Source organism: Enoplosus armatus, chromosome 18, assembly GCF_043641665.1.
Source record: "Enoplosus armatus isolate fEnoArm2 chromosome 18, fEnoArm2.hap1, whole genome shotgun sequence".
NCBI lineage: Eukaryota > Metazoa > Chordata > Actinopteri > Centrarchiformes > Enoplosidae > Enoplosus > Enoplosus armatus.
In genome coordinates, this window is record NC_092197.1 from 6,560,472 (window position 1) to 6,572,574 (window position 12,103).

General features: G+C 38.3%; 1 protein-coding gene across 2 annotated transcripts; it reads right to left on the bottom strand.

The window, feature by feature from the left end:
- Positions 1-5: 5 nt before the first annotated feature.
- LOC139300901 (guanine nucleotide-binding protein G(q) subunit alpha-like) lies at positions 6-11,785 on the bottom strand. Of its 2 annotated transcripts, none has more exons than XM_070924100.1 (8): positions 11,719-11,785; positions 11,158-11,314; positions 8,446-8,630; positions 4,737-4,891; positions 4,290-4,418; positions 2,867-2,996; positions 2,292-2,445; positions 6-1,576 (listed from the first exon to the last, which is right to left on the bottom strand). In XM_070924100.1, the coding sequence occupies exons 2-8, from the start codon at positions 11,291-11,293 to the stop codon at positions 1,386-1,388; spliced, it is 1,080 nt and encodes a 359-aa protein (XP_070780201.1). In that variant the 5' UTR covers positions 11,294-11,314; positions 11,719-11,785; the 3' UTR covers positions 6-1,385. The 2 variants fall into 2 exon arrangements, with proteins under 2 accessions (XP_070780201.1, XP_070780200.1); XM_070924099.1 differs by having other exon boundaries at positions 11,600-11,783.
- Positions 11,786-12,103: the final 318 nt, after the last annotated feature.

The following is a 12,103-nucleotide window of genomic DNA, read 5'->3' on the forward strand; positions in this document are numbered from 1 at the left end:
AAACAAACAGTAAATCGTCTGTTTATTTATCCAATCACATTAAAACACTAAGACTGCATTAAGACATCAGTGACAGTGAAATCTAACCATAAATTAAACTGTTCAAATTAGGCTGTAATTATTTTTAACAAGAGGAGAAGGGTCGTGTAAACATTAGTGCCGTGGATATGCTCTCATTAGCTTTTTATTCATGCGTTTGATACCCTTGAACAGCATACGAATTAAGATCAGGAATGCACTAGTTTGGTGCCTCAGAGAATATTTAACACAACAGTTCTCTCTTCAGCAGTTAGCCTTACAACACTGACCTTGTTGCAAACAAAGGTGGAAAAAATACTTACCGTACCATGTTATATTTACAATATGCATTCAGATAAATAAGTAAGGGCATGGTTTTAAGTCATTTTAGCAAAATATTTTTATGCAAGCTACTTAAAAATCTAATCAAATGGTCCCTGAACTGAATGAACACTTGCTCTACAGCTTTGACAAAATAAAGACTTTTTTAAAAAAAAAAAAAAGGATTGCTAATGTAGCAGAATCTAGTAGGGCGAAAGTAGGATTCCCTTTGAAATGTGTTAAATTACATAAAAAAAAATATTAATGCTATGCTCAAAAAGTGGTTTAACACTGATCAATGCCGTCAAAGTGTACAGAGTCTGGTGAAACTTGAAACAAGGTGAAAATTATCATAGCCCAGCTAAGTGAGGTACACACATACAGGATATCAGCACAAACACCAATGTTACAAAATGTACAAATGTGTGCAAATCAATATCTGTAATAAAGTAAATGTGTCATTAGTGTTAATTATGACTTGTTTCCCAGTAAGTCAAGACACAGACTAAGTTAGAGTATTATTATTACTATTTCAAATAGTTAACGTAAAAAAAAAAAAAAGCTATGAGCAACTTGGGTTAGTGAAGTGAGGTGCTGCATTGCAGTTAGTCTACATTCACTTCCACAGATTCCCTGAAGGAGAGACCTAGTACATTACAAGTCCCCAGAGACTTTTGAGGCCACTGAAATACTTTTTTCCCCTTTCAATCCATCCATGTGCATTTATACTGTTACGTCTCGAAAGCGTTTACAAAGAGCTCCATATATTTTAGAGTGCATACTATAATAGACTCCTCACTAAGGCAGCACTTTAATTGTCAGGACACACTTCATTATAACTGGAGACATCCATTTTCAAAGAGCCTAACAGGAAAATTTGAAATACATCAGTAGTACAGTCATTTGCCGACAAGCTCTGTGGCTTCTCAATTTCCTGTTTTGGATTATAGTGTTCAGCAGCAGTGTGAGGCAAACTGAATCACTGCAGAGCTCTCCTGATGCCAGCTGTACAAAGCCGATTGAATTACAGCAGCAACACCGCCGAGTTACACCAAGTTGTAGACTTCCAAGTTGATCTGCAAGATGTGGTCCTTCACGGCGCTGAAGACAAATCGAATGTTGTCTGTGTCTGTGGCACAGGTGAAGTGGGAGTAGATGATTTTCTTCTCGTTCGGATTGAGACTGACAAACATATCTAAGATGAATTCTTTTCCTGCCTTGACATCCTGCTGGGGACCTGGTAGAAAGAGACAGAGGGCAAACACAGCACACGCAAGTCACTGTAGTAGTTTCAGTAGTTGCATAAAAGCTCAAGAACAGAAGACAGGTGAGCGCTGTAATATAAAAGTTTAAGTGAAACTTTTGAAAGAAGAAATGGCGCTTCCTCTTACAAAAGAAAAGTTGAATTCATGAGAAATAAAACACAACCTTGATCAGTTCAACTTCAGATATGTACTTCTCTACAACAGACATTACTGAGTCAGTTTGATGACTCTTCTCTACTTGTACTACTGTTACGCTACGTTTTACCATTTACTATTATTGCATAATTGTCCAAATCTGGCAACTTAAAGACATCATCACGCTGACTGAGAGCAAATAAAATGGAACCACAAGCAGAAAACTACGAACTTGAAATGCCAAAATAGTTTAACAGCAACACAAGTAGAGAAGAGTTATTAAGTCAGTGAGCAGACTCAGTAAGTCACTTACACAGTAATATTTAAAGTTGGCTGACATTAGCTAACATTAGCATTAACTAGTCATACCACACCACTGTGGGCTATAGCAGAAAAACTACTGAGTATGTTGAATTAAGGGTGTGTTTTTATTGCTTATGAATTCAGCTTTTCATCTGTAAAAGGAGGACTGTGTTATTTCTTCTTCTAATAAAATATATAGTGCCACTTTAAAGACACAGCAACAGACATAGACGATCGGTTTCTTCTTACCATCATATTCAGGGAAGTAGTCGACCAAATGCGAGTGCATGATTTTCTCCTCCAGTAAATCTATCTTGTTGAGGAATAAGATGACTGAGGACTTTTTAAACCACTTGTAGGTTATGATCGTCCGGAACAAGGCCAAGCTTTCCTCCATGCGATTCTTTGAAAAACACATGGCCCAAACATATTAAGCATAAATATAAAATTGGCGTTAGACAGAAATAATTCAGCAGTGATTGTCTGTGTGGCTATAAGCTCATCAAGTGAACAAGCCTTGCTGAGAGGTGCGCTTTGCTGAACAGAGTGACTAAAGAGCTCCCCCTGCAGATGAACTATGCACACTGCCACAAAGGAGGTTTATCATTGTGACCAGAAAGAGAGAGAGAAAAATCAGACTACTGCTGGACTCTGTAGAAATCTAGGTCATCATCTCCACCAAACAGGTTTGGCCTTAAACAAAAGAAACAATGTCCCTTTGTGTCTTTCCCAGAGATTTTTTTGAATATCCCAAAGTGAGCCCCTTACTTTCCCATGTACAGATTTACACAATATATAGGGTCAGTTTACAGCCCGCATCTCACCTCATTGACGGACTCAACAAGAACCTGATCGTACTCGCTGAGCGCCACCAGGAACATGATGGAAGTGACTTCCTCAAAACAGTGAATCCACTTCCTCCTTTCTGAACGCTGGCCACCCACATCCACCATCCTACGGACACGCCATCATTAAAAACAAAACAAAAGAACCCATCACATTACCAATTCATGGCCAGTTTTATTCTTTATATTAAGGCTGGGTTATGGTGATAAATTAAAGGTTTTTGAGAATTGATCATTAGTAATTTAGACATGATGACTAATCAGGTGGAGGGATTATCCTTTTTAGTATAATAAGTTCACAAGGTTGCATCAGTTAACTGTACTTGAGCTTTTCACCAACATTTCTGCTTATATCTAGTCTAATATCACAATATAAACATCATATCAATCTATTTCTCAATTTTATGTGTATTTTTGTCATTACCCCAAAATCTAGGGCTCAAATCATGAGGCTTTCATGCCTTTATTACATTGCCATGACAACCAGAAAACCGTCAGTATTTGCCTTTATCGCATCAAGGTTAATAGAAACTTTAACTTCGCCAAATAATCTGAGACATTTAAATGTTTTAAGACCCCTGTCATGCTATCAATTTAATATAATTCATTAAAACAGAAAAGAAACCAACTTCCAAAACCAGCTTGATGAAACCTGTGAAACTACAGTAATAATGGGCAAAGTAAGACCATGGAAAAATAAGACTAACAAGACATAAAGGCTTCCAACGTGTGTCTCCTTCCTCCTGTCTACTTCTACAACAATGCTGTTTAGTGTCATCAGAGGAAACAGGAAGAAACAAGACTACAAGTCTGCTCAGTGGGGCTTTGAGCTAAATGCTAATGTCAACATGCTAACATTCACAACGACAATACTAACATGCTGGTGGGTACAATGTTTACCATGTTCACCATCTTAGCATGTTAGCATGCTAACATTTAGTCGCACTAAACACAAAGTACAGTCCAGGCTGATGGGGATGTTATTAGTTTTGTTGATAATCAGTGACCAAAGGCTTTATAATTCATCCTGAGGAAGACATGAATGTGTGTACAAAATTTCATGACAATCCATCCAATAGTTGCTGAGGCACAAATGTCAACCTCATGGTGGCGCTGACTGGAGAGACTAACTGTTAAGAGTTTTCACTATACCGTTTCGACCAAGGTATCTATTTGGTACAATTTTGGGTTACATGGGATTTTGCATCAATGTGATGAAGTGCCTTGGTTTGTCAGGTATTTACTTAGAAAATATCATGATATAGAGTACATTAATATCATGATACAAAATCATATATACCACGATATTAGATTTTACAACACTGGCTGCCTAAAGCCTTGTTTATGACTGCAATGAAACCATGAAATATAACAACAGCATAAACAACAGCATAAACCTCACCTGAACACCACATTCTCCAGGTCAAAGGGGTACTCGATAATGCCTGTTGTGGGTACCCTGACCCTCAGGACATCCTGCTGGGTTGGCAGATAAGCAGTATCAGCAATTCGGTCCAAGTCATTCAGATAGCTATTAACACAGGAGGACAACCCAGAGTTACCAAAATGAAAACAAAACAGAGTGATACAGAACCAGGAGAGGGTCAAAGGAGACGTTTATTGTAAAATAAATGAGTCATGGATATTTCTGTTTCAACCACTTCACTATAATTAATTATTTAGTGAGAATTTAAATGGTATTCCTTTGCTTTTAAGCCTTTTGTCAACAACCTTAAATGGAATAAGTGGACCTGAACTTTCTGAGTGCATTAAACAGACAACTGGCAGATGAGACAGTGGAAACTATTTGGCAATGTCTAAGGAGTTATTTGTTTCTGTTCACACTCACTATTTGGTTGAGTCTGAGAGCTGGTATTCCCTCTTCCGATTGTAACATTCCTGAATCCCCGGATCACTCCACAGGCTCTTGATGGCGTCCACATAAGGGTTTGTTAATGTTGTGACCTTCTCCACATCAATCCCACTGACAACACTGGCGTTTCCCTGAACGACAACAAAACGACACACTGAAATAAATGACAACACTTTCAGAAACAAATACACAGAGGGATTTAGGACAAACATGATGTCATGTTTGCATTCTTGAGCATTGTTATTGTAGCGTTATGAAAGATAAAATTTAGTGTAAATGTTAGAGAGAAGAGACATGGTGATATCACTGGGTTCACCAAGCGTACATCTCCAAATATAGATGTGTACTTTGATTAGTCAGGGGGGAAAAAAGACCTTTATGCTCATCTATACCCTCACAGTGTGGAAAAACATCACTTCAGCTTACACCCAGTGCCACAACAGACTAGAGTTAGATTGTCTACATGTTACGATCACCGGCAGGATTTAACAGTGATGAGATTTGATCAGAGAGGTGATGCTAAACCCTGCAGCAGAGATCAAATGATTTGAACTTTAACCCCATCCACAGACGAGATCGCAGCTGACCAAAAAGCTGAAATGCTGATTTCCCCGAGATGTAATATAATTAATTTAAACGTAACTGGGTTTTCTTCTGCATGTTTTTAACTGTCCTTGTATACAAATGATGTTATGTAACTTGTATGATTACGCTGAGCTCAGCACAGATGTTATGCCAACTCATCAACAAAACTTGGATCACTCATCATTTGTAGTTTGTAGTAATTTTTCAAACAATATTGCCAAACATTTGATGGTTCTACCTTCTCAAATGTGAGAATTTGCTGCTTTCCCTTTTCTTAACATTACATTTCATTGAATTTCTATAGGTTCTATGGATGGTTGATTGGACAATACAAGTACTTTTACTTTCTCTCCTTGCTGTTTACTTCAGCTGTTATTTCAGTTTATCTATTTTTACTTTCATATGTATTTATAGACACAAAGAGCTAAACGGCTACTATGTGTTCCAGGTCGCCTTGTTTACTGGGTTTGTAAAGTGATGTCCTGTGTCTTCCTGGAATTCCTAATCTCTCTATTTTACCCTTACTGCCCTAATTTGTGTCTGATTAATAATAAATATTTCCCTGAATGCACATCACTTGTGGATCCATGTTGACTTTTGTCAGCCAGAGAATACTTGGAAATATCTGCACAAGCTGCTTGGAGCAGTTTTATGGTCACTTATGGGCGAACTATTACTCAAATTCTGTTTACTCATGTGTTAATAAACTGTCTTCTTGCACAAGACATAATGCAATTATCATTTCGATGATGGACAGTTGTGTTTGACATTGTTTTTTTCCCACTACTACAGTGATAAAGGGGAGATTGTGACTGTGCCATGATACAGATGTCTAGGAGCTGCCATACAGTGGTGAAGTCCAGTGTTGCGAAATGCATATTTACACACTGTAAATGGGTTTAACCAGTTTACTACACCACGCCAATGAAACCAATACTACCTGGAGAGCTGTTTGGTGAGTCACATCTCTACACATAATAGAAGTAGTAAGAAGCAATGTTCCTGTTTTTCTGTAGTTTGGCTGGCTGAAATTGCTACCACAGATTGTAGGAGTTTTCAAAACAACTTTTTTTTTTTTTTACATTTCTGGGGGAAGCCATACCCTCAAATGCGTTTCCCTCTTTACGCATTTAAAGTGTTCCATTTCATGGCTCCTTTCATACTCTTCTCTCTCGCTTCTCTTTGGAGAAATTATGGGATATATTTAAGGGAATCCATGGAATTCCCCTGTTTAAAATCTCTTTTCTCTGCGTTCTCTGACCTCCTGATATCAATAAGAAAACACCTGAGTAATTTACAAAAACCTCACCCTTACTTCCAACTCTGCTCGCTTAGCCCCGCCCCCCTTAGCTACTGTTGCTAAGCTTTCTGTTCTCGCACAGCACACATACAGTTTACAATGATAATAGTGCAGATAACAGCAGATTTACCACTCAAAATTTTCGAAACAATGGGTCCTTGATTTCAGACAGAGAGTAGACAAAAGCAGGCTTCTCATTTCAAGCCGGCAAGCATCAGTTTTGCTGCTGAAATGACAACTGTCGCTAGCAGTTTACATCAGCTGTAGCTAACTACCTGATTAAGCTAACTTTAGCTCCATGAGTCCGTTGAAAAGACTCGGTTTGAAATGCAAACCCTGTAAAAGGTGTTCTTATATTTACTTTGATGGCCAAATACATGATATCATGCTAAAAGACTGAGGCTAAAGCTAACAGGTCCAAGGCAAAAAAGTCAGCATCATCAGCAGTAATGATCCATGTAGAAGACATAAATACAGAGACAGCATTGTTCTTGTATTGCAGTGGAGAGGTAGCTGGCCCTAGTATTATGGGGATTAAGTACGATAGGGAAAAATATTTTCCTATAATATTTTGTTTTAACATAACCCTGTTTGGCTGCATAGCCTGCATACTCTGAGAAGCAAAACAGAGGTTAGATTTCTGGTATTTATGGTTTGTGTCACTTATAACGTTACGAGAGAAGGCTTTTCGGATGAGGACTAACCAATGTGTTTGGAGAATGTAACACCATCTCAGGTTGCTGAAGTGTAAACCAATAAAGAGCAGAACAGAGCTGCTAACGTTAGCCTGCACTCCAACTTCCAATGGGAAAATAATACAGAGTGGATGTGCTATTGTGAACAGGGCTTTTGTAACCTATAGACCCACAAAATGTAGTTAGCTAATGACGTTACTTGACCTTGGAAGTAATGCTTCACTGTAGGCAACAAGCTAGTTAGCCAGGCATGCTAACAATCTCAGCTTATTGGAGCAGATAAACACACACAATCCATTTCTTACACTTTTGCTCTTGTGTTTTTGGTTTTGGAAAGTCTAAAAACAAAGACAGGAACCTCCAAACTCTTTAAATGATGAGTATCTCTGTTATTACGGCCCTATGAACACCACTTGGACAATCTCTGTTTGGGGAAGGGGTGTAGTGAATGGTCACTTGACATATTGGTTTCTTGACCTCTCTGACCTAAAGGTACTCTGCACTTCAGCACTAATAACTGCCTGCTCAGTGACAAACAGTGTCAACATGTGAGCTTCCACATCACCTTCCCTCAGAGAAAGAAAAAAACTGTAACCCACATGCTGACTCAGACTTGGTTAATGCTGCCTAAGGTCCATGACGGCCACATGAGGCACCCCCAGGAAGTGGACTCTTTTCATCCTTACCTGGAACTAATGTAGCATATTTGTGTGCGCCAGCAAATTTGCGTGATTAATAAACTCCTACCATTGGTATGACAGGGATAGATTCCGGTATGATTAATGGGGAATTCTCGGCCCCCCCGTCCTCTTTAGTCTCTTACTTGTGTTTGACTCAGGAGTACCTGTCTTTACATGCCTGCAGTGTAACATCATGTGTACTTTCCATAAATAGACAAAACCCTCTGGCAGCAGGATTGCAAAACAAAACACAGTTGCAAATTACCAGAAGTACTTCACCCTGAAAACACACTGCAGGCTCTGTCAGTGTCTGAGACAGTAAACCTTGCACACGCTTCTGCGGGACAGTGTGTGGCAAAACCTCTTTCTCAATCTGTATGTGTGCAGCAGCAAAGAAAGGACGAGAGAACAGTAGTCTGGTGTACCTTGTTGTGTTCATACTTGTAGGGGATCTGTAATGTGTTCATGGCCTGGATCATGGCCTGCATGGCTGTGAAGATGTTCTGGAAGACCAGCCTAGTGAAGCCTCTCTTGTCCTCCTCAGAGTATCCGCGGCCATGGATGATCCTCATCTGCTTGATGAAGGTGCTCTTCCCACTTTCACCAGTTCCTAGCCACCAACAGATACAATACATTATTGTACACATATTGACTTAAAAGATAAGGCTGGCACCATTCTGTATTTTTTCTATTGTCAACAAATACCACTAAAAGACCACAACCAACAATGTGTCTTGTATGTCTGTCTTGTAATACTTAATAATTTCCCTACCCTGTCTGTGGCACTCAGCCTGTAAATATTTAAATATGGCTTGAAAATCTATAGCTTCATTTTCAAAAAAGGCTTCTTTCCTAAAATAGCTGGGCACTATAGTTTTTAGCAAACATTACTGGAGTACATTGTGTATTTGTGGGGGACTATTTTCAGCCGCTGATTAATTTGGATTTACTGCATTAGTATTTACAGCAGCAGTACACTGTATATGGGATTGACTCAAAATAAACTACAGTGCCCGTGTTCACTGTAATAAAAGAACATGTCACCAAGCACTATGCTGTGGCTCATAGTTTAGTGCCATAGAGGGCTTTTGCTACACAGGCAATACTTAGTAGGATCAATTAATTGTTGGTTTTGATCTTTTCATGGGATTTGTTGACAATATGAAAAATATAGAATATCACCAGCCTTATCCCTTCACTCCGCCTGTTATCTATATTAATATAAGCAACACATTTTGTCTGTATTGTGTGTGAAGTACTTTCACGTCTCACTCTTATGCAATCTTTGACTCACTTTAATCACCATAGCCTGGGTTTCATCTTATTCTTAGACCCTTATGGGTTTTTCAAACAAAGTATTTTGTCATCTCACCAGTGACTGACAGTATGCCTTTTTGAAAAAGCTGAACTAGAAGAAGTTGCAGCATTTCCCCTTTAGCTGCCCAAGTTGAAATGAAAGCACTCATTGGCAACAGATTTTCAGACAAAGTGAACTGAAAATAAAAGTATGCCACTTTAGCATGTAGTTTTGAAAATTTAAAAGACATTTCAAAAAAATTGTAGACGAATATATTTAAGGGTTGGGACAGTTGGGACTAATGTGTTTCTACTCAATGGTTAGTTATAATCAGTGGTGGATGCACATTTACTGTATTTGAGTACAGTTTTGAGGTGCTTGTACTTGAATATCTCTATTTTCGTCTACTTTACAGATGAAGATTTTACAAACTAAATATATGATCAATTTAAAAAATATGACGCATTGTTACAGATGAAACTATCAAACACTATATAAAGTATTCAAAATTAGCTCCACCTCAACCAGCTACAACAGTAAAATGCAACTTGCACATTATTGCATCAGTAATAATAATCCAATAACATATTTAAACTCTCACATTGAACATTATCTGCAGGAGTAAATTAAGCTGATAATGCTTTAACTTAAGCAGGATTTTGACTGCAGGACATTTACTTGTAAGGCAGTATTTTATCATTGTGGTGTGTCACATTAAAGGATCTGAATCCTTCTTACACAACTGGTTATAATGATCAGAATATGTTTCAACACACACATACACTGGTATTGCTGTAGAGCTTTCTGTGACACAGCTGCATCATTTTTAAGTGCACATTAACTGTTCATATTCAACCACAAACATTACAATCATTATGCACTAAAGTACTTTCAAGGCCAATTAAGTAAAGGATGTGATACGTCTATTTATTATTTATTGTTTTTGTGAGGAGCCTTAATTCATTTCTATCATACATAATGGTGGTATTGAGACACTATAAATGTAAAACATAAAGTACTCAAAAGTCCTGCATTCAAAATCTTACTTAAGGTAAAGTGCAAGTATTAGCAGTAAAATGTACTTAAAATATCAAAAGTATAAATACTCATTATGCAAAACGACCCCATTCAGAGTGTATTTATCATATATATAGTATATTATTGAGTTATAACTGATGCATTCATGTGCAACTCCAGTGATGCACTTCAGTACAATTTTGAGGTACTTGTACCATTTTAGGCTACACTGTACTTCTACTCCACTACATTTCAGGGGGGATACATTGTACTTATGTACATTTTACAAACAAAATATATGATCTGTTTAAGTATGGTGCATTGTTACAGACGTTTATGACTTGTTTTCAGTTCCACAGAAAATCATTTCCCCTCTTAACGTCTCTGATGGTTTCATTTAAATAACTATTAGAGGCCCAAAGAGGTAAGAATATCCAATATTTCAAAAAAAAAAACTTGAAAAATTAGTCCAAATGTTTTTCTTCTTTCCTTCATACACAAAACATACATACAAAACAATAATCATCTTATAAAACTATGCGTTGTTGTGAATTAAAATATATAAAATACTCAGTATACTAAATAATTATCTCTACCTCAACCAGCAACATGCTCCTTACATGTTAATGCATCAATAATAATATAAGATATATGATGATATAACACTCTGAAAGGGGCCATCCCGCAAGTCTTTGTACTTTTGATACTTTTAATGATTTTACAAGTAGTTTTACAGTAAGATACTGATCTGAATACTTCTTCCTCCACTGTTTATAGCCTACCATACAAGTATTAGAAAAAGACCGTGTTTTTCGTTCCTCACCGAGCAAAAGGAGCTTGTATTCCCGTCGGGAGTCCCTCTTGTCCCGGCGGAGCTGCCTCTCGATCTCATCGTTGATCCTGCGAGCCTCTTTGGTCTCTGGGCTGAGGCAGCAAGCTGCCACGGAGCTCAGAGTCATGGCTCTTGGACAACACTTCACCTTCCAAGGCACAGACACATACATATTATTTTCGTAATACAGGAAGGGAAAGCCCCGAGTATCCTCAAGTCACTTTACTTTGATTAACCCCTCCACAATCCCCACTGCGTACGTCAAAACAGTACTCTCCAGAGCTGGAAACAAGGTTTAACAAATGCACATTTAAGGAAGTAAAGGCGTTATTGTCAGGGCTGATTGTATAATGCTGTTCCTCTCATGTGAAGAGGAAATTTAGTTTGTGCAACAACTTTAAAAAAAAACAACTGTATAGTAGCGAGGCTTTACCCCTGGTAGCGGAGCTCCGGGCGTGGTGGGCTGAATATGGCGGAGTTTTACTTCATAGCGCTACAAAACAACACAAAAACAGTGTAAAGTCATTCTCCGGGGCGAAGGAAAGGACTCACGCCGTGTTTTAAGCCTTGGCTGTTAGTTGAAGCTCGGCGTTATCTTCCTCTGCGTCCAGTTTTGTTTGTCCTGTCCTCCTCTTTCCTGGGTGGAAACCGACAGTGGACCATGTGACGGATGGCTGAGGTCTGACGGGAAATCGTGTGGGCTTTTACTATTACATTATGGGAACAAATATCCGGTGTTAACTGCTAAACTACGGATGCATGCGACAGTTACAGCAACAGGCTGACACACCTCACCATCACTGGAAATTACAACCACTACATGAACTAGATAGATATTTCTTATTCAGCTGTTGAAATAAAGTATTACACGCACTTCTTTGAACTGTGACACAGATTTTATTTACTCAACACCTGCAGGTACTACAGATATCAGACA

Coding starts and splice junctions, on each gene's coding strand:
- LOC139300901 (XM_070924100.1), bottom strand. CDS start 11,293: ATGACTCTGAGCTCCGTGGCAGCTTGCTGCCTCAGCCCAGAGACCAAA. Junction 4,892..8,445: donor ACAAGTATGAACACAACAAG/GTACACCAGACT, acceptor GTTGTCGTTCAG/GGAAACGCCAGTGTTGTCAG. Junction 4,419..4,736: donor CTCTCAGACTCAACCAAATA/GTGAGTGTGAAC, acceptor CTGTGTTAATAG/CTATCTGAATGACTTGGACC.